The sequence below is a fragment of the Callithrix jacchus genome, chromosome 3 (assembly GCF_049354715.1).
Source record: "Callithrix jacchus isolate 240 chromosome 3, calJac240_pri, whole genome shotgun sequence".
NCBI classification, from domain to species: Eukaryota; Metazoa; Chordata; class Mammalia; order Primates; family Cebidae; genus Callithrix; species Callithrix jacchus.
This window is the reverse complement of record NC_133504.1, coordinates 190,448,596-190,471,628: the sequence shown is the minus strand read 5'-3', so window position 1 is coordinate 190,471,628 and position 23,033 is coordinate 190,448,596. Positions and strand designations below refer to the sequence as shown.

At 45.6% G+C, this 23,033-nt stretch overlaps 1 protein-coding gene across 16 annotated transcripts in view; it reads left to right on the top strand.

Annotated features, from left to right (window-relative positions):
- The window catches only part of FAM193A (family with sequence similarity 193 member A), a 191,682-nt gene that overhangs the window by 153,144 nt on the left and 15,505 nt on the right, over positions 1-23,033 (top strand). For 15 of the 16 annotated variants that reach the window (XR_008480333.2, XR_008480332.2, XR_008480331.2 and 12 more), the window contains 2 exons: positions 2,242-3,103; positions 14,283-14,364. Coding sequence is in view for 13 of the 16 variants with exons in the window: in XM_035294601.3 (XP_035150492.1) it covers positions 2,242-3,103; positions 14,283-14,364 (944 nt within the window). In the remaining 3 variants the exon portion in view is untranslated. Of the gene's footprint in view, positions 1-2,241; positions 3,104-8,661; positions 9,676-14,282; positions 14,365-23,033 lie in introns of those variants that run through there. The other variant, XM_078367699.1, reaches the window with a different exon arrangement.

The window sequence follows — 23,033 nt, the reverse complement described above, 5'->3', positions numbered from 1 at the left end:
TTCTTGGGGTTCTGGCAGTAGGACACATGCCTTGGGAAGAGACCAGGTTTCTGTCTGCAGCCGTGGTGAGGCAAAGAGGTAAAGAGGAGACGATCCCACAGTGGACCCGGAGCATGGGCCCAGTGCCCTGTGTTGTTGCTTCTGTCTTAGCTATTTTAACTATTCTACCTTCAAGGGCTCTGCTAGACTTGACTACTGGGCCTGATTGGGAGGCTTTGTGGGAGAAGCCTTGTTCTGTGCCCCAGAAGACCAGAGCCTCCTGGAACAGGGAGAACATAGTGTGTTCTTCATTCAGGAGTGTCCAGCGTCACGGGGCCCCACGGTGCTGCAAAGCCCCGAGACTTCCCATTGGGATTCACTGGAGGCCCCTGGGACCCCTTCTTGAGTTTTCAGGGTACTCTTCACCCCAGGCTCTTGCCCTCTGACCTTGCAGGTGGTCTGGATCCAGACTTCAGGCCCAGCTGAACCTTAGAAACTGATGTCATAGGCCATGCTCAGCACCCAGCCCCACCTTGAGGGACCTTTTCCTGGTGCTTTCTACAGAGCAGCTCACATACGTGTGCTGAGGCTCACTGGCTAGCTGGTTGTTGAAGTGACGGCAGTAGTTCATCTATGGACTTGGTCCTGCAGCAGGTCCAATCCAGAGGCTTATGCTAGGGCAGCCGCCCTGCTGGAAACCAGGGCACCTGCCCCAAAGGAGGTGTCCTTACATACTTGTTATGGGTCCATGTCTTGACTAGGCGCCCGGGACGGATTTTTAGATCACCTCTAAGAGGATGCCAGCTGGCAGGAGTGCACCAGCGAGTGTCCTGATGGAGTCGGCCCCCCCCCTCTGTTGCAGTGTGGCTCCACAGCTCACTCCAGACGCTGGACTGCAGGGCCATTCCAAGAGCTGCCTGCCGGGTGCTGCTCTCGACATACACATGGAGAAGTTATATCATTTTTACTTGAATTGTCAAATGAAAATTTTTATAACATATCACTAATTTTTTATCGTAATTTTAAAGTTTTTCAAAAGACAAGTCAATTTGCCTGTTAAAAGTATTGTGAAAAATAATAGATACTTGGGGAGTACTTTTCTATTTCTCCAGGAGAAAGGCTTTGCCAGAGTTTCTCATAAGCCTCAGCACTTGTAAAGGTTGGTGGTGGGCAGAGCCATGCTCCCTGCACTGTTGGCTCTCATCTGCCTTCTGAACACAAGGAGCAGTTTCCATCTGTGCTCCTGGAGATGCATCACTCAAATGCAGCCTTCACTTGGGCTGAAATTAATTCTGTCAAGTTGCTCTGTCACACTAGTGAAAATACATGGCACTTTTGTTTATCTGCTAGGTTGGGAAGAAGGAATTTCTAGTTTTTTACTACACATTTCTTTTTTTTTTTTTTTTTTTTTTTTTTTGTATTTTTAGTAGAAACAGGGTTTCACCGTGTTGACCAGGATGGTCTCAATCTCTTGACCTTGTGATCCACCCGCCTCAGCCTCCCAAAGTGCTGGGATTACAGGCCTGAGCCACCGTGCCCGGCAACTACATATTTCTTTCTGTGGTGCCACCACTGCTCATTGCAGCCTCGACCTCATGGCTTCAAGTGATTCTCTCACCTCAGCTTCCCACATAGCTGGGACCACAGGCGCACACCACCACATCCAGCTGATTTTGGTATTCTTTGTAGAGACGGGGTTTTGCCACGTTGCCCAGACTGCTCTCAAACTCACAATCACAGGAGTGAGCTGCTTCACCTGGCCTGCTGCACATTTCTTACACGCCCTGTTCAGGTGAATGCATTAGCCTTCACCTGGAAAGGTGGGCCTGCCCCGAGTTCTGGCGGCACGTGTGCGGCCTCAGTACTGCACCGGCCCAGGCAGTCTGTGGTGTTGGTTACGTCATCCGCCCGGCCAGGCAGCAAGATGCCCTGCCACGCCTGTGAGGACAGTTGGCTCCCTGGATGTGTGCTTTGCCCTTGGTTCCTGTTTAGCACCCGGTCAAAGGGTATCGGGAATTTTTTGTTAACTACTCCCTCCCCCCCACCCCCCGCCAAATAAGCATATACATTAGTAAATAGATGAAATTTAACAATCCTGTAGAGTAAGATAATTGGAGGGGGGTGTGTGTTAAGCTTTATTACAGCGTCTTCAGAGTTTACATTCCATATGTGATTCGGTCTTAAAACTATCATAGTTTTCTGTATTCGTAATTTTTAGCACTCACTGTCGTCTTAAATTGCCTTCTCTTTTCACATTGGCAGCTGGAGGAGAAAGCTCGTCTGGAAGCAGAGGCCAGGGCCCGGGAGCACCTGCACCTCCAGGAGGAGCAGAGGCGGCGGGAGGAGGAGGAGGAGGAGGAAGAGGAGGAACGTTTCAAGGAGGAATTTCAGCGGCTTCAGGAGCTTCAGAAGCTAAGAGCTGTAAAAAAGAAGAAGAAGGAGAGGCCAAGTAAAGACTGCCCCAAGTTGGACATGCTCGCTAGAAATTTCCAGGCAGCGGCAGAGTCTGTCGCTAACTCTGAAAACATCCACAATGGCTCGCTAGAGCAAAGTGAAGAACCAGAAACCTCTTCTCACTCCCCATCCAGGCACATGAACCACTCAGAGCCCAGGCCAGGGCTGGGGGCTGACGGGGATTCTGCAGACCCTGTTGACACCAGAGACTCCAAATTTCTCCTCCCCAAGGAGGTGAATGGGAAGCAGCATGAGCCACTCTCTTTTCTCTTCGACATCATGCAGCACCATAAGGAGGGAAATAGTAAGCAGAAACTGAGGCAGACCAGCAAGGCCAGCAGCGAGCCAGCGAGGAGGCCCCCAGAGCCCCCCAAGGCCACAGAGGGGCAGCCCAAGCCCCGGGCCCAGATTGAGTCAAAGGCTAAGGTGATCGACCTCATATCCATCACAGAGCAGAAAAGAGAGGAGAGAAAAGTCAACAGTAATAACAATAACAAAAAGCAGCTGAACCACATCAAGGAAGAGAAGTCAAACCCAACCCCTCTGGAGCCCACCTCTCCCAGTGAGCATCAGCAGAACAACAAGCTGGTGCTGGCAGATTCCCCTCAGCCAAAGGGCAAGAACAAGAAAAATAAGAAGAAGAAAGGAGACAGAGTCAACAATTCAATTGGTAAATAGAGTAGCAGGAAGATATTTCTGAGCGGTGCCTGGTTTTCATGTGTGATGTGCTAGTAGGGAAAACAGCAGGTTTGGCGTGCTCTCACCGCCCGGCCTCCTGGCCTGTAGAGAAGAGCGTAGAGGATTTCTACACACTCCTGTTTCCCAGCATCAGTATTTCCCATGTTTGCTCATCATTCTCTCTCCCTCTCTCTGTCATGTTTCTGGACAGGACATGATACCCCTTTAACCTTAAATACTTGTGTGTATGTTTCCTCAAGATAAGGACACTTAGAAAAAAACCACAGTACAGGCCAGCCGGGCGCGGTGGCCCACACCTGTAATCCCAGCACTCTGAGAGGCTGAGCTGAGTGGATCACGAGGTCAGGAGTTCAAGACCAGCCTGGGTGGCATGGTGAAATCCCATCTCTACTAAAAATACAAAAAATTAGCCGGGCGTGGTGGCACGAGCCTGTAATCCAAGCTACTTAGGAGGCTGAGGCAGAGAATTGCTTAAACCCAGGAGGCAGAGGTTGCAGTGAACCAAGATGGCACCACGGCACTCTAGCCCGGGTGACAGAGTGAGACTCCGTCTCAACAAAATAAAATAAAAAATAAAACCACAGTAGAGTGATCAAAGTGAAGAAGTTGACAGTGATCCAGCGCTGTTCTTTATTTATTATTATTATTATTATTATTATTTTTTTTTTTTTTGAGATGGAGTTTTGCTCTTGTTACCCGGGCTGGAGTGCAATGGCACGATCTCGGCTCACCGCAACCTCCGCCCCCTGGGTTCAGGCAATTCTCCTGCCTCAGCCTCCCGAGTAGCTGGGATTACAGGCACGCGCCACCACGCCCGGCTAATTTTTTGTATTTTTAGTAGACACGGGGTTTCACCATGTTGACCAGGATGATCTCGATCTCTTGACCTCGTGATCCATCTGCCTCGGCCTCCCAAAGTGCTGGGATTACAGGTGTGAGTCACCGTGCCCGGCCCTGGCACTGTTCTTTAATTACATGCCTTACTCGTGTTCCTCTAGTTGTCCCTTTAACATCCTTTATACCAAAAAAAAAGTTGTCATTGATGTTTCTCCTGACGTCAGACCCAATCCAGGATCCCATGTCCCTTTAATTTCTTTTCCTTTGGATCAGTTTCTCTGGTTTTCATGACCTTGACTCTTTTGAAGAGTGCAGTGCATTTATTTCTTAGTGTACCCTTTTGTCAGGGTGTATGCCCCATGTCTTCCTAATCAAATTCAGATTGTTTTGGCAACAGCGCCATTGATATGACCAGTCCCTGGGTGTGTATCCTACCAGGAGGTGGATGACTGTCTCTCGCATCACTGGGGCTGGGAACTCTGATCCTGCGTTGAGCTGGTCTGCCCATTTTTGCCACAGGCAAATTAATATTTCTCGTTTGCTAATTAGTAAGTGTCTTATGGGGAGATGAGGATCCTGTTTTTTATTGAACATTGACTGACTAGTTGTAGAATCCATTAATGATTCTTGCCTGACAGGATTATTACTGTGTTTTTAAATGGTGATTTTTTTTTTTTTTTTTTTTTAAGACAGAATTTTGCTCGTTACCTAGGCTGGACAGCAATGGCATGATGGTGGGGTTTCTCCATGTTGGTCAGGCTGATCTTGACCTCAGGTGATCTACCCACCTCAGCCTTCCAAAGTGCTGACATTGCAGGCATGAGCCATCATGCCAGGCCCAGTGGTGATTTTTCTAATATTATTCCTTCTATATTTGTTACTTGCCAATCAACTATAGAAAGAGCTCTCCAACCCCATGTGTTTTTTTCATTCATTTAGGTGGATTCACATGTGTTTCACATGATGTTACGTATTAGAATCTTTTATGAGTGATATTTATGTTGTGACTGTCTGGATCCAGTCAGCGGGAGCCCCCTCGGAGTGGCTTTTTATGAGTGATATTTATGTTGTGACTGTCTGGATCCAGTCAGCGGGAGCCCCCTCGGAATGGCTTTTTATGAGTGATATTTATGTTGTGACTGTCTGGATCCAGTCAGCGGGAGCCCCCTCGGAATGGCTTTTTATGAGTGATATTTATGTTGTGACTGTCTGGATCCAGTCAGCGGGAGCCCCCTCGGAATGGCTTTTTATGAGTTATATTTATGTTGTGACTGTCTGGATCCAGTCAGCGGGAGCCCCCTCGGAATGGCTTTTTATGAGTGATATTTATGTTGTGACTGTCTGGATCCAGTCAGCGGGAGCCCCCTCGGAATGGCTTTTTCCTTAGGCCATTTGATGGGGCCCTTCCAGCCTTTAAGCGCTCTATACTTTCTGTCCTGGTTAGATGCCCCAGGCTCATCTTGTGCCTTCTCTGTCCCAGCCCTGAGCCCGTCATTTCTCCAAGGAGCCCTCTTCTTTCTCTTGAACAGTAGTGTTTAGAAACCCAGACCTGATCACTGCCATATGGCATTGCTTCTAGACCCTCTCAGTCATCAGAGCAAGGGGAGTGGGGGTGTGAGCGTATGCACACCAGCTCCTGCCACCCACACACATCAGTGTCTATCTAATTTCTGTGTACAAGCCATGAGTTCCCATGGATATCCCAGCCCCACTCCTGTGCCACAGTGAGCATTCTCCCTTCCCCCGTCCACATTTGTAACCCCTAGACAGTAGTAAGCACCTGGACCCCATCATCCATGGTGCCATTACTGACTTGCTGAGTCCTAGAACACAGGGAGAGGTTTCAGAAGTGCCTGCCCTTAACCTTGATGGAAAACTCTGGGCATTATTTTTTGTCTTCAGCCTCAGAGTGTGATAATAATACTGAATTTACAAAGACTTAAATTAGTTCTTTTCACCTTTAGTACACATTCGTTACTCATTTAAAACACATCTGATTGGGTTTTCCATTTGTATTCCATTTTGTTTTCTCCCCTACCCAGTCCCTCTTTTTAAAACTCTATTACCAACCACTCCCTGTAGGTAACTAATCAGTTTCTTATTTGCTTTTATTTTTTAAACAAAAGGTAGTATATTACAGATTTAATATTGACCTTTGGGGTTTTTTCCACTTAATCTATTCTGGGAATCACTGCACATCAGTTTGTAGAGATTCTCCTCATTCTTTCTACAGCTACACAGCACTCCATAGTGATCGTAGAAGTCCTGTGATTTCTTCAGTCACTCTTCTGTGTTCGAGTGTTTAGGTTGTTTCCAGTGTTTTGGTTTTTTTTGTTTCTGTTTTCGTTTTGAGTTGAAGTCTCACTCTGTCACCCAGGCTGGTTCAATGGCACAATCTCAGTTCCCTGCAGTCTCTGCCCCCAGCCAGGTTCAAGCAATTCTCTCACCTCAGCCTCCCAAGTAGCTGAAATTACAGGCACATGCCACCATACCCAGCTAAGTTTTGTATTTTTAGTAGAGACGAGGTTTCACCGTGTTGGCCAGACTGGTCTTGAACTCCTGACCTCAAGTGATCTGCCTACTGTGGCCTCCCAAAGTGCTGGGATTACAGGTGTGAGCCCCCGCACCTGGCCTCAGTGCTTCGTTTTAATCATTATACCCAGTACTACAGTGAGTACTTGTGTGCGTAGGTATTTCCATATTGTTTGGAGGTGATTTTGTGGAGCACCTTCATAGAAGGGAGAGGGCTGGGTCAAAAGTTAAGTGTGTTCCGAATGTGGTGGCTCATGCCTGTAATCCCAGTACTTTGGAAATCCGAGGCAGGAGGATTACCTAAGGCCAGGAATTTAAGATCAGCCTGGGCAATATAGCAAGACCCTGTCTCTACTTAAAAAAAAAAAAAAACCAGCTGGGCGCAGTGGTGCTTGCCTGTAGTCCCAGCTACTCGGGAGGCTGAGGCAGGAGAATCGCTCGAGCCCAGAAGATTGAAGCTGCAGTGAGTCTTGATCGCACCACTGCACTGCAGCCTGGGCGACAGAGTCAGACCCTGTCTCTTAAAAAAAGAAAAATGAAGACTGAACACAGTGGCTCACACTCATAATCCAAGCACTTGAGAGGCTCAAGCAGGCAGATCACTTGAGGTCAGAAGTTCGAGTCCAGCCTGGTCAACATGTGGAACTCTGTCTCTCACTGAAAATACTAAAATTAGTCAGGCATGGTGGCACTCACCTATAGTCTCAGGTACCCGAGACACCAAGGCAGGAGGATCACCTGAGCCCAGGAGGTGGAGGTTGCAGTGAGTCAAGATTATGCCATTGCGTTCCAGTCTGGGCAACAGAGCAAGACCCTATCTCAAAAATAATAATAATTAATTTTAAAAAGTTTTTATAAAGGAAAGTGCTCTCATAGTTTTGCTAGCTGCCTCCGGGTTCTCCTCCAGACCCTCCAGTCAGCCCACCCAGAGCACCTGTTCGACCACAGCCTTGCTTGCAGAGTGATGTCGGGCCTTTTAACTTGCACCATTCCATTAGCTGCAATAAGTCCTCGGTGTGGTTCTCATTTGCATTTCCCCGATTACGGTGAGCTCAGTGTAGTGTTAAGGGCTATTTCTTTGTGTGTATATGAATTTTCTGTTCATACCTATTTCTCATTTTGTACTAGGGTTTGGTCTCTTCCCTTCTGTGTTTTAAGAATGTTTTATGTGGTAGGAACATTTGCCTTTTAACCATGCCATGTGCCGCAGACACTCTCCCAGTTCATAGGTCGTCTTGTGACTTTGTGTATGCTCTTCAGTCAGGTGGAAGTGTCGTTTGTTTTATGGTCACCTTGTTGATTTTGTATTGCCTCTGCATTGTGAATAATTGTTAGGAAGCTTTACCCTAACGCTGTGGTGAAAGAGGAACACATCTAGTATTTGTGTGGTTTCTTTGTTTTTCATTTACATCCCTGATATGTTTAGAATTTGTTCTTCTGTGTGATGTGAAAAATGGATCCAATTTTATCTTTTTCCAAATGGTTAATAAGCTGTCCCAGCACATTATTACTGTCATTATTATTCTGTGATAGGGTCTTGCTCTGTCTCCCAGGCTAGAATGTGGTGGTGCAAACATAGCTCACTGCAGCCTCTAAACTTCTGGGCTCAAGCAATTCTCCCGCCTCAGCCTCCTGAGTCGCTGGGATGGCAGGCATGTGCCACTATGCCAGCTAATTTTTTTTTTTTTTTTTCTTTTAGTAGAAACTGTCTTACTACATTGCCTTAGCTGACTCTTTAACTCCCGAGCTAAAGCAGTACTCCTGCCTCTGCCTCCCAAAGTGCTAGGATTACAGGTGTGAGCCACCACACCCGGCCTTAGCACCAGTTATCAGAAAGTTCATCCTGGGGCCAGGCACGGTTGCACACTCCCGTAATCCCAGCACCTTGGGAGGCCAAAGCAGGTGGATCACGAGGTCAGGAGTTGAAGACCAGCCTGCCCAAAATGGTGAAACCCTGTCTCTACTAAAAATACAAAAATTAGCCAGGTATAGTGGCAGTCGCCTGTAATCCCAACTACTGGGTAGGCTGAGGCAGGGAATTCCTTCAACCTGGGAGGCAGAGGTTGCAGTGAGCCGAGATCATGCCACTGCACTGCAGCCTGGGTGACAGAACAAGGCTCCATCTCCAAAAAACAACAAAAAAAATTCATTCTGGACCAGGTGTGAAGGTGGCGGCTCATCGCTGTGATCCCAGCACTTTGAGGGGCCAAAGCAGGAAGATCATTTGAGCCCAGGAGTTTGAGATGAGCCTGAAGGACAGAGTGAGACCTCATCACTATAGAAATTAAAAAAAAATAGCAGGGCGCGGTGGCACACACCAGTATTCTCAGCCACTTGGAAGACTGAGGCAGGCGGATCACTAGAACCCAAGAGTTTGAGATTGCAGTGAGCTTTAATTGTGCTGTTGCACTGAATGAGACCCAGTTTCTACAAAAGAAAAAAAAATTATCTCATTGCCGTGATTCAAGATGCCACCTTTGTCCTACAATAAATTTCCATATGCACTTGGGTGTGTTTCTGGAATTTCTGTTAATCTTTTAATAATATCTTACAGGCTATTCTCTCCTCACAGCTTTTCCACTTCAGTGTTTCCCACACTTTCCATGTTTATATTTCCATAAGAACTTTAGCATCATGCGCCTGGCTCCATTTAAATAGCTTGTTGGGGCCCAGCACGGTGACTCACGCCTGTAATACCACCACTTTGGGAGGCTGGGGAGGGTGGATCACCTGAGGTCAGGAGATCAGACTGGCCATCATGGTGAAACGCAATCTCTACTAAAGGTACAAAAGTTAGCCAGGCCAGGTGGCAGGCGCCTGTGGTGCCAGCTACTCGGGAGGCTGAGGTGGGAGAATTTCTGGAAGCCGGGAGCCAGAGGTTGCAGTGAGCTGAGGTTGCTCCACTGCACTCCAGTCTGGACGACAGAGCGAGGTTCCATTTCCCCCACCAAAAAGAAAAGCTTGTTGCTGTCTTTATTGGGACTGCATTACATGTATACACTCATTTAGGGAGAGTTGATGTCTCTGTGATATTGATCATCCTTTCCAAGAACAAGGGATGTTTTTCCATTTGTTAAGTTTACCTTTGGGTCTTTCAGGAATATTTAAAATTTTCTCTTATATATTCTTCACATTTCTTACTAAGTATATTTCTCAGCATTTAATCATCTTTCTTTTTAATTTAAATGGGGTTTTCTCACCATCACATTTTCTACTTCTGAGCTGTCCAATACACACTGGATTTTGAAAACCTAGTATGAATTAAAGAATGCAAAATATCTCAGTATAATTTTTAATATTGGTTACATGTTTAAATCATAATATTTTTTATATATTAAATAAATCTATTACTACAAAAATCTTAAATTATGTGTGTGGCTCAGACTCAGATTGTATTTTTTGTTTTTTTTTTTTTGAGAGTCAGAGTCTCCATCACCCAGGTGGGAATGCAGTGGTGTGATCTCAGCTCACTGCAACCTCCACCTCACTGCAGCTTCCACCTCCTGGATTCAGTTCCACCTCCTAGATTTAAGCAATTCTCATGCCTCACTGTCTTGAGTAGCGGAAATTACAAGCCGTGCGCCAGCACACTCCAGTAATTTTTGTATTTTTAGTAGAGACTGGGTTTTGCCATGTTGGCCAGGCTGGTCGCAAACTCCTGACTTAAAGTGATCCTCCCACCTTAGCCTCCCCAAATGCTGGGATTGCAGGCATGAGCCACTGTGCCCAGCCTCAGATTGTATTTCTGTTGGACAGAACTGCCCTAACTGGTTATTTATTTGTATATGAAAACTATTGATTTATGTTTGTTAACTTTATTAATTTATTCTCAGATGGAGTTTTGCTCTTTTTGCCCAGGCTGGAGTATAGTGGCATAATCTTGGCTAACTGCAGCCTCCACCTCCCAGGTTCAAGCGATTCTCCTATCTCAGCCACCCAAGTAGCTGGGATTACAGGCATGTGCCACCACTCCCAGCTAATTGTTTGTATTTAGTAGAGACAGAATTTCACTTGTGTTGGCCAAGCTGGTCTTAAACTCCTGACCTCGGGTGATCCACCGGTCTCGGCCTCCCAAAGGATTGCAGGCATGAGCCACTGCGCCCAGCTCTCTCTTATTGATTGATTGATTGAGATGGAGTTTCACTCTTGTTGCCTAGGCTGGAGTGCAGTGGCACGATCTTGGCTCACTGCAGCCTCCGCCTACTGGGTCCAAGTAATTCTCCTGCCTCAGCCTCCCGAGTAGCTGAGACTACAGATGCACACCAGCATTCCTGGCTAGTTCTTGTATTTTTGGTAGAGATGGAGTTTCACTATGTTGGCTAAGCTGGTCTTGAACTCCTGCCCTCAAGTGATTTGGCCTCCTAAAGTGCTGGAATTACAGGTGTGAGCCACCACATCCGGCCTGTATGTTAATTTTGTATCTTCTACTTTAGGGAATTGTTTTACTGTTCTGAGTCTTGCTGTTGATTCTCTAGGTTCCCAGGCATTCTGTTACGTATGTATGTGTGCAAATAGAGAAAACGTTTTCAATTCTTATGCCTCTAATTGTTTTGTTTTGTTTAACTTCGTCCTTTCTGATCTTAACAGAAATATCCCTGGCGTTTCCACATTAAGTAAGATGTTGGCTTTAGGGCTAAGGTTTATATTATAATTATTTAAAATTAGCCACATTAAAAAAATTTAGGCCAGGCGAGGTGGCTCATGCCTGTAATCCTAGCACTTTGTGAGGCCGAGGCAGGCAGATTGCTTGAGCTCGGGAGTTCGAGACCAGCCTGGGCAGCACCGTGAAACCCTGTCTCTACTACAAAATTTAAAAAATTAACCTGGTGAGGTGGTGGGCGCCTGTCGTCCCAGCTACTCGGGAGGCTGAGGCAGGAGAGTCACTTGAACTCAGGAGGCAGAGGTTCCAGTGAGCCGAGATCGGGCCACTGCACTCCAGCCTGGGTGACAGAGCAAGGTGACAGAGCAAGACACCGTCTCCAAAAAAAAGAAAATGAATGTTAAAATCCAGCGATTGCTCATATCTTGAGTGTGTTTCATTAGGAATGGGTGTTGCACTTTGCCAGAGGTTTCCTGGCGTCTGCAGAGATGATCGTGATGTTTTTCCTTAGACCTATTAATATGGTATGTTACATTGTTTGGTTTTTAAGTATTGAACTGAACTTGAATTCCTGGAATAAAGCCCACTTGATTGTGGTATGTTGTATTCTTTGGTTTTGGAATAGAAATCCCTGTGCCAGCCCTTAGACCTGGTGTGGTTTCTGTGGTAGGTGGTTGCTAGCAGTCTTCTCTCCTCTCTGGAAATTGGTCTGTCTCTAGTGAGGTTAATTTTGGTAAACCATCTTTCCATAGTAAATTATTCTTTTCAACTAGATTTTCAAATGTATCTGCATAGATGCCTGTAAGGTAGGCTCATCATATTTTTAAATTTCTTTGCAATGATTATTTTTGCCTGTCATTTCTTATTTTGTACATTTTGCTTAAGTTAGTGGTTTGTGTATTTTGTTAGTTTTTAAAAATCATCTTGATTTATTATTTAGGTTTGCTGTTTTTCTTTACCTCCTTTCTTTCTTTTTATTTTTTATTTAAGACAGGGTCTTACTCACATTGCCCGGGCTGGAGTGCAGTGGCACAGTCACAGCTCACTGTAGCTTCAACCTCCCCTGAGCTCAGGTGATCCTGCCACCTCACCTTCCCAAGTAACTGGGACCACAGGTGCGCGCCACCACACTCAGCTAATTTTTTGTAGAAACTGCATTTCACCAGATTGTCCAGGCTGATCTCAAACTCCTGGACTCAAGCCATCTGCCTGCCTAGGCCTCCCAGAGTGCTAGGATTACAGGTGTGAACCACCGTCCCCAGCCTACCTTGTTAATTTCTGCTTTTATCTTTATTTTCTTTCTGTGTGCTTTCTTTTGTTGGGTTTTTTCCTAACTTTTTAATTTAGAAGTTTAGTTCATTTTTTTCTCCCATTTTTATTGATTAAAGAGTTTAGCATGTGGAATTTTCCTCTGATAGATAATTTATTCTTTTTCTTTTTTTTTCTTTTTTTTGAGACAGAGTCTCAATCTGTCGCCCAGGCTGGAGTGCGGTGGCACAATCTCGGCTCGCTGCTACCTCCACCTTCCAGGTTCAAGCAATTCTCCTGTCTCAGCCTCCCAAGTAGCTGGGACTGCAGGTGCCCACCACGATGCCTGGCTAATTTTTGTATTTTTAATAGAGAAGGGGTTTCACCATATTGGTCAGGCTGGTCTTGAACTCCAGCCAGTCACCAGTGGCACCAGTGATTGTGGCCCCCATCCAGCTGTGTGCCCTCAGGGGTACAGTTGGGATCCACAATAGCCAAGGCTGTCAGAGAGCAGGTCCTTAGAGACCAGGTTACATTTCTGCAAATAAATAGATATGAAGGCACTTTGCCTGGTGCCGTGTGAACAGTCAAAAATATTAGCTGCTGTTACGCAAGTAAAACGTGCCTTACGGTACTATGGAAATTCTCCAGTGATAGAAAGAAATGGGGTGTTTATTAAAGATTCTGAAAAACTGTCCCATGTCGAGGTTCTGTGGGGAAATGGAGACCCGCCTTTAACAAAGAACTGCCACTGGTTCCCATCCTCTTTGTTCACGTTGATGGGGCTGGATGCTGTGTGCACGACTTCCCCGACCCCTCCCCCAGCTCAGATGTGTGCTGATGGAGCCCCTTTGATACTGAAGACTCACATAAGGCCCCAGGAAGGTACTCAGGATTGAATTAGATGAGGGAACAGAGCAGAAGAGCGGGGTGGAAATTCTCAAACTTGCCTGAGAATCTAGGAAATTGAGTAATCCGGAATCTGATTTCCCTGCTGTCCTGCCTAGTTTCAATGACGGTTGTGTAACTGCAGCATGAAATGTAGCCTTGCTTTTTGTTTGGAACAACTCAAAAATATTTGACCAGGCACAGTGACTCATGCTTGTAATCCCAGCACTTTGGGAGGCCAAAGTGGGTGGATTGTTTGAACCCAGGAGTTCAAGACCAGCCTGAGCAACATGGTGAAACCTCGTCTCTACCAAAAATATAAAAATTACTCAGGCATGGTGGTACACACCTGGGATCCCAGCTACTTGGGAAGCTGAAGCAGTAGGATTGCTTGAGCCTGGAAGACGGAGGTTTTAGTGAGCCGAGATCATGCCTGGGTGACGGAGAGAGACTTCATTTCAAACAAAAAGGAAAGTTTTTGATGAAATCTCGGGATGTCATATGGGTGAGATGGATGCCTGGGAGAATCACCTTCCTATAGGGTTGGTGTCTGGGTCCTCTTCCAGCCAAGGGCACATTTGAGGGACAACACTTTCCTTCCCCTGGGCCTGCCCTTTGGGCAGCTTCTGCTGGCACCCATGCTCTGCCTGCCTCCAGCAGAGACTCAGGGCAGTCCCTGGGCTTGCATGCAGTTCAGATTTCTGGGAATCTTCTTGCTAAAGGGCTCTGACGGGTCACCTGTCATGTGATGACCAGGCACATGGGGAGTCCAGGTTCTAGCAAGCGTGTCTTCTAATGGGACCTGAAGCCACGGTTGCTTTGCTTAGCAGACACATGAGTTCCGTGGTTTCCAGGTCAGACCTGGGTGTTCATAAGCACACCAGAGAGATCTGTCCTCCTTTGGCCTTCTGTAAGATCTCGTTTCAAAGAAAATGTTTACAGTTTTTGAAGTTGTTTAAATTGAGTGAAGCCAAATGATTTCTTCTGTTCTGATAAGATAGCCTGCTGCTGTAATTTGACTTGCTTCTTCTCTTTTATTTTACAGATGATGTCTTTCTACCTAAAGATATTGACCTAGACAGTGTGGATATGGATGAGACAGAGAGGGAAGTGGAATATTTCAAAAGGTAAATGAGGAGGCTGAAACCGTGGTGGTTGTGTGCTTGCCATACCTGTTTGGTTTTTTGTCTTTACATGGCACTCGTAGTTGTCTTGGAGGAAGTTAGCTCTAGCAAGCCAGACAGGCTGGCTAGGGAAGAGCCTCGTAGCAGGACAGCCAGCCACACGCTCTCCCACAGTCCCAGCACTCACACAGTCACTTTTCCTCTCCCTCACGTGCTCAAAAAATTGTTGATGACAGTGACTTCCCCCCGCCCCTCCCCACCAAGTGGCTGTTTCACTTCTGAGGCGGTGGCTTTCAAGGTGTCCTGGGCCAGCAGTGTCTCCTGGGGATACAGGCAGGCCCCTTCCTAGACCTGCTGGATCAGATTCTGGGAAACAGCCTCTGTGTTCTTGAAAGCCTTCAAGGTGACCCTCACATGTACTGATGGTTGAACACACTGGAGTGTCATGCTTTTAAGGAGAAAAGTAACATTTCAGATACGTGCTGTTTCTCGATGGGCAAACTTTTAACAGTCCTATGTTCTATAATGTTTTATCTACTGTGTGAATTATTAATGGCAACAACATTTGATCTGTTATATTTTTTTCTTTTGAGAGGGAATCTCGCTTTATTGCCCACGCTGGAGTGCAGTGGCACGATCTCGGCTCACTGAAACCTCTGCCTCCCAGGTTCAAGCAGTTGTCCTGCCTCACACGCCTGGCTAATTTTTGTATTTTAGTAGAGATGTGGTTTCACTATGTTGCCCAGACTGGTCTCAAACTCCTGATGTCAGGTGATCTGCCCACCTCAGCCTCCCAAAGTGCTGGGATTACAGGTGCGAGCTACTGCGCCAGGCCTGTTTATTTACTTTTTTATTTTTTGAGACAGAGTCTGTCGCACAGGCTGGAGTGCAATGGTATGATCTTGACTCACTGTAACCTCCACCTCCTAGGTTCAAGTTACTCTCCCGCCTCAGCCTGCCAAGTAACTAGGATTATAGGTGCCCTCCACCACGCCTGGCTAACTTTTGTATTTTTAATGGAAATGGGGTTTTACCATGTTGGCCAGGCAGGGCTTAAACTCCTGACCTTAAGTGATCCACCCACCTCAGCCTCCCAAAGTACTGTGATAACACGTATGAGCCACTGCACCCGGCCAACAAAATTTTATTTTATTTTAAAGTTTCGTATTTTTGTCTGGAAACAAACACTTTACCCTCTTTGTTTCAAATAATACAGAATAGCAATGTGCAATACAAAAATCCATTAATTTATATCTAAATCATTAGAATTCTATATGTTTCTGGAAATTCTATCTACTTTTAATATCATTTATATATGTACATATTAGGTGGAGAACAGTTTTTGCTAAAGTTAAGCATTCATTTATATTGTAAAAATTCAACAGAACTAAACTGGAGGCCACGCATGGTGGCTCACACCTATAATCTCAGCACTTTGGGAGGCCAAGGCGGGTGGATCACTTGAGGTCAGGAATTTGAGACTAGCCTGGCCAACATGGTGAAACCCCGTCTCTACTAAAAACACAAAAGTTATTCAGGCATGGTGGTGTATACCTATAGTCCCAGCTACTCTGGAGTTTGTGGCAGAGGACTCACTTGATCCCAAGAGGCAGACGTTGCAGTGAGCCAAGATAGCACCACTGTACTTCAGCCTGGGCGACAGGATAAACTCCGTCTCAAAAAAGAAAAAAGTGAGTCGGGCATGCACCTGTAGTCCGAGCTACTCAGGAGGCTGAGGCCAGAGGGTCACTTGAGCCCAGGGGTTTGAGGTGGCAGTGAGCTATCATTAAACCTCTGCAGTCTAGCCTGGACGAAAGACCAAGACCAAACACTTTTTTCCCCAAAGAATAGATACATATCGATTGTGTTCTTTAGCCATAATATAGTTTAATTAGAGATTTACTATAAATCAATTTTTAAATCACAAAATATTTGGAAATCTAAAAGTATTGAAGTTTAAGTAACTCATAAGTCAAGAAACCACAGTAAAAAAAAAAAATTTTTTTTTTTTTTTGAGATGGAATCTCACTCTATTGCCCAGACTGGAGTGCAGTGGTGCAATCTCAGCTCACTGCAGCCTCCGCCTCTTGGGTTCAAGTGATTCTTCTACTTCAGCCTTTCAGGCTGGGATTACAGGTTCCCGCCACCATAACTGGCTAATTTTGTGTTGTTAGTACAGATAAGGTTTCACCATGTTGGCCGGGCTGGTCGTGAACTCCTGACCTCAGGTGATCCACCTGCCTCGCCTCCCAAAGTGCTTGAATTACAGGTATGAGCGACGGCACCCAGCCAGTCAACATTTTTAAATGCACAGAACTAAAAGATAATTGAAACACTGCATATGAAAACCTGTGGGATGCCGGGAAAATGTTAACTTTTTAGAGCTGTTTATATAAAGCTGTAATTGTCAAAATTAGTTTTTAAAAATCCCGAAACATAATGAGTTAAAAACTTCAGTTGAGAAATTAAGAACAACAGAATAAACCCAACGAATGTATAAAGGAGACGAGAGATCATGAAATAGAAAAGAAAGGTATAGTATAGAAGATCAATCAGGCTAAAATTTGATTGATTGAAAACAGCAAATCTTTAGGAGACTGGTTAAGAAACGTAGGGGAAAAAAAGACACAAAAAACAGCATAATTAGATGGAAGAAGAATTTGGGCGTTGGTAATTATCAAAGTCAGGTGATGCTTATGTTCATTATACTATACTGTCCATTTTTGTGTGTGTTTGAACATGTCTCTAATTAAACAAAATGGTTGTGGCCGGGTGCTGTGGCTCATCCTGTAATCCCAGCACTTTGGGAAGCCAAGACAGGCAGGTCACTTGAGCTCAGTTCAAGCCCAGTGTGGGCAACATGGTGAAACCGTGTCTCTACAAAAATACAAAGAAAGGCTAGATCCAGTGGCTCATACCTGTAATCCCAGCGCTTTGGGAGGCTGAGGCAGACAGATTACGAGGTCAACAGATCAAGATCATCCTGGCCAACATAGTGAAACCCTGTCTCTACTAAAAATACAAAAATTAGCTGGGCATGGTGGCATGCACCTATAGTCCCAGCTACTCATGAGGTTGAGGCAGGAGAATTGCTTGAACCTAGGAGGCAGAGGTTGCAGTGAGCCGAGATTGGCCTGGCGACAGAGTGAGGCTTCGTCTCAAAACAAATAAACAAGTGTGTGTGTCTGTGTGTGTTAGCCAGATGTGGTGGTATGCGCCTGTAGTCCCAGCTACTCAGGTGGCTGAGGTGGGAGGATGACTTCAGCCCAGGAGGTGGAGGTTCCAGTGAGCCGACATTGTGCAACTGCACACCAGCCAGGGGGACAAGAGCCCTGTCTCCAAAAAAGAAAAAAAAGATTGGTGGGGTTTTTTTTTAGTTTTGTAAATATATAAGTGAAAAGGAGGAAATAACTACAGATACTGCAGAGATTAAAATAAGAGACCACGGGAACAACTTCATTACAATTGATTTTAAACCTCAGATGAAATGCAAAATCAACTCAAGGTAAAAATAGAAAGCCTGAATGGTCCAGTAACTACTGAAGAAATGAAAACAATAGCTATATGTCTTCCCAGTAAGAAAACTACATTTTAACAGTTTTACCGAGAATTCTACCAGACTTTCAAGCTTTCAACAAATAGATTATTCAGGCTTGAACAAATTCTGCCAGTGAATGGAAGTGAGTGGGACAGCACACACACAAGTGAATACTGCCTACTTTGTTTTATGAGACAAGTAAAATTGTGATACTAAAATCTGCCCAAAACAATACCAGAAAAAAGGAAAAATCACAGGTTTGTCATGTACAAATTCTAAAGAAAATATTTTCATACTATATCAGTGTAATTAAAAAAAAAAAGAAATTACCAAATTCGGCAGCGTATTTTAAAAAGCAGTTTACCACGACCAAATTGTTTTATGCCGGGAGTTCAAAGAGTCTTTCATATTAGAAAATCCACTTCATTGGTCACGTGCAGTGTCTCGTGCCTGTAACCCCAGCGCTTTGGGAGGCCAAGGCAGGTGGATCACCTGAGGTTGGGAGTTCGAGACCTGCCTAACAAACATGGAGAAACCCCATCTATACTAAAAAGACAAAATTAGCTGGTCGTGGTAGCGCATACTTGTAATCACAGCTACTCAGGATGCTAAGTCAGGAGAACTGCTTGAACCTGGGAGGCACAGGTTGCAGTGAACTGAGATCTCACCGTTGCACTCCAGCCTGGGTAATAGGAGCAAGACTTTGTCTCAAAAAAAGAAAAAATCCGCTGACTTATTTATTTGAGACAGGATCCGTACAATGACACAATCACTGTTCCCTGTAGCCTTGACCTCCCCAGGCTCAAGCAGTCCTCCCACCTCAGCCCTCCAAGTAGCTGGGACTACAGGCACATGCCACCATGCCTGGGTATTATTATTATTTTTTTTTTTTGTAGAAATGGGGTTTCACCATGTTGCCCAAGCTGGTCCTGAATTCCCGGCCTCAAGTGATCTGGCCGCCACAGCCTCCCCAGGTGCCGGGATCGTAGGTGTGAGCCCTCGTACCCAGCTAGAAAGCCCACTAATAAATATTACTAGTTGCTACATTAATATATTAAAGAAGAGCCATATGGTCATGGCTCAGTATATTGTAGATCAGTAGATCCCAAAAAAAAGGATTTTATATTCAACCTTAAATTGTAATTCTTAGGCTAAAGGAATAGAAAAGAGGAAATGAAACTCAGTTTTGCAGGTGATGTAATTGTCTACATTGGAAACAGAAAAGAACTTAACAGCGGGGGGTGTGTAGGGTCAGCACAGGAGTTACTTGCTTTTGCTTTTTTGTTTTTAAACAGAGCACGGTGGCTCACGCCTGTAATTTCAGCATTTTGTGAGGCTGAGGTGGAAGGATCACTTGAGCCCAGGAGTTTGAGACCAGCCTGAGCAACATAGTGAGACATTGTCTCTACAAAAAATAAAATAATTAGCCAGGTGTGGTGACGTGCACCTGTGGTCCCAGCTACTCGGGAGGCTGAGGTGGAAGGATCCCTTGAGGCCAGGAGATCAAGGCTGCAGTGAGCCAAGATGGTACCACTGCACTCAGCTTGGGCAACAGAGCAAGACCCTGTCTAAAAAAAAAAGTTACTTTTCTCTAAACCACAAATAATTAGAAATGTAGCTCAGATAAAAAGAACATATTCATGGCCGGGCGCAGTGGCTCAAGCCTGTAATCCCAGCACTTTGGGAGGTTGAGGTGGGTGGATCACGAGTCAAGAGATCAAGACCATCCTGGTCAACATGGTGAAACCTCGTCTCTACTAAAAATACAAAAAATTAGCTGGGCACGGTGGCACATGCCTGTAATCCCAGCTACTCAGGAGGCTGAGGCAGGAGAATTGCTTGAACACAGGAGGCGGAGGTTGCGGTGAGCTGAGATCACGCCATTGAGTAACAAGAGCGAAACTCCGTCTCAAAAAAAAAGAACATATTCATAATAGCACCAAAATCTCTCCAGTATTCATGGATAAATCTGACAAAAGTTGCGTAAGACTTGTATACAAAAGACTATGAAACTTTACTGGAAAAAACATTAAAGAAGATCTAAATCGCACTTTGGGAGGCTGAGACAGGTGGATCACCTGAGGTCAGAAGTGAGACCGGCTTGACCAACATGGAGAAACCCGTCTCTATTAATAATACAAAAGTAGCCGGGCGTGGTGGCGCATGCCTGTAATCTCAGCTACTCGGGAGCTGAGGCAGGAGAATTGCTTGAACCCAGGAGGCGGAGGTTGCGGTGAGCTGAGATCACGCCATTGAATAACAAGAGAGAAACTCCGTCTCAAAAAAAAAAAAAAAAAAAAAAAGAAGATGATCTAAATCACAGAGATTCATTATCCAAAGATAGGAAGGATTAATATCATAAAGCCGTGGAGGACTGGGCGTAGTGGCTTATGCCTGTAATCCCAGTGCTTTAGGAGGCCAAGGTGAGAGGATTGCTTGAAGCCAGGAGTTTGAGACCTGGGCAGCATAGACCCCAGCTCTGCAAAAAACAATGAAAAATTAGCCAGGCATGGTGGCATATCACTGTAGTCCCAGCTGCTCAGGAAGTTGAGGCAGGAGGATCCCTTGAGCCCAGGAGTTGGAGGCTGCAGTGAGCTATGGTTATGCCACTGCATTTCAGCCTAAGCAACAGAGAGACGCTTTCTCAAAAAAAAGCAAACCATTAGGATCCCACAGCAAGCTTTTGACCAATAAACTACAAAGAGGTCTTCGGCTTGACCAAGGAGCCCCACAGCAACACTAGGAGAGGTGCTACTGCTTCATGAGTTTGCAGCCAGCGAGCCTTCCCTCTCTCCTGCTGGAGGAAGGCATGGAGTGGCGGGAGTTCTTTCCCACTACTCCTGGGAGCATAACTGGTTAAATTACTTTGGAAAAGAATTTGGCAGAGTCTAGCAAAATTGAAGTTGTGCCTCCCATGCAGTGTGCAACCCCGCTGCACACTCGTGTGTGTAACTAGAGGGAGTCCTGCCTGTTCCCAGGGGCAAGCAGAGGCCGGCAGCAGCATCTGTCTGTGTTTTCAGAATGCACTGAAGACAGACAGACTGTGGCCTCACGGAGAACTGTCAGTGTTGAGTGAAATAAGATGTAAGACCACGTACATACAGTACACTTCCCTCGATACGAGGCCACCACAAGCACAACTACACTCCCATTTAGGATGCCACAGAGAAGCCAAGAACTTATCAAGAACTGTGGCTAATTAATGACTCCAAACACTAGGACAGTGGCTACCTCTAGGAAGAGGACAGCACGGCGCCATGGTTAGCAGTGTCAGGTTTCGTGTCCCGGGGATGCCGTTCCTCAGGATTCTGCATGCTGGTTATGTGTGTCAGATACCATGTGCGTGTCTCACGTAGTCTGCAGTTGACAAGGCAGGCCTGTTGCAGAGGCCACTGTGTCTGGTGTGGAGGGGGTGTGAGGATGGTCAAGCCCAGGTCACACTGGGCCTGGGAGCCTTAGAGAGCAGCCTGAGTTCTGCGCCGGTGCTTCAAGAACCTGTTGAAGCCGTGGAATGGTTTTGATTGCATTTCTTCCTTGAATGACTTTGAGCAGGAATATGATGGATGTTCTTGAGCATTCTAGCCGCTGTGTAGAGAAGGGGTTTTGGGGACAGGGTCACACACACACTAACGGACACAGGATTAGTGATCGGGAGAATTAGGAGGGGACAGCAGAGGAAGAAGGTAACATCACAAACTCAGGGTTTGACCAGCTGTGGCCAGCCAAAGAGAATTGGACCCTGAGAGATGGCACAGTCAGCCCTCCAGACTGGGGAAGTGGCGGGCTCAGTCTCAGCCGACTCTCCACCTGGACAGAGTCTGCCAGGCAAGAATGCTGTTGGGCATGAACCAGTGTTTGTGGTTGAATGAATGAGCCACAGTTTAAGCAAACATAATTATACCAAACAGATGAGTGACAATAATACCTTATTTTCAAGTTTCATTCAAATTTCTGCTACCCAAATTGGTGCTGAAATGGTGAAGATTTCAGAAATTATTCAAAGTAAAGGCTTTTGGAGGAAAATATTCTTTTCATTTAATACAGAAATTAGGCATTGTGGCCTAGGGAGGGAGGAGACAGCTCAGTGAGGAATTTTAAGAGTGCCCAGGCCAGGCTGAGTGGCTCACACCTGTAATCCTGGCACTTTGTAAGGCCGAGGTATGTGGATGACTTGAGGTCAGGAGTTCGAGACCAGCCTGGCCAACATGGTGAAACCCCGCCTCTACTAAAAATACAGAAATCAATCCGGTATGGTGGTGTGTACCTGTAGTTCCAGCTCCTCAGGAGGCAGAGGCAGGAGAATCACTTGAACCTGAGGGGCGGACATTGCAATGAACCAAGATCATGCCACTGCACTCCAGCCTGGGCAACAGAGTGAGACTCCGTCTAAAAAAAAAAATTTTTTTTAAAGATTGCCCAAAAGCCAAATTGGGATGGCATCACAGAGTGACAAAGCACAACTTCAGTCAGGTCAGATTTGTGTAACCACTGTCACCTGCTGAATCATCTCTAGTCTTTGGCGTTTTATAGTTTTAGTTTTCTCAGAAGTAAAACAGTGAGAGATCAGTCCCACTAATGCTTTGAATTGTAGAAATAGAATCCACATGAGGACCATAAAATAAGAGTCTGCCAGAACAAGGAACAACTGTTCCATTAGGGAGCTAACTAGAAACATCATTAAGAAATTAAATCTTGGTTTGTCTTTAGAGACTCGTTGTAGTCAGGAAGGAACTCAGGACTCACTCCAAATTGGTAGTAAGACCTCAAAAACAGTGGTCTAATAAGAACAGGCGTACTATGGAAACAATTTTTCATGGGTCATGGTGGCTCACACCATCCCACCACTTTGGGAGGCTGAGGCGGAAGGATTCCTTGAGCCCAGGAATTTGAGACGAGCCTGGGCAACAGGCTCACCTCTACTAAAAATACAAAAATTAGCCTGGTGTGGTGGCGAGTACCTGTAGTCCCAGCTACTCAGGAGACAGGTGGGAGGATTGCTTGAGCTCAGAGAGCAAAGTTGCAGTGAGCCAAGATTGCACCACTCAGACTCTGTCTAAAAGAAAAAGATAAATAATAGTAGAACTAATTTACCAAAGGCAAATAATTAATTTATTTGTAAAATAAGTTTCAGGCT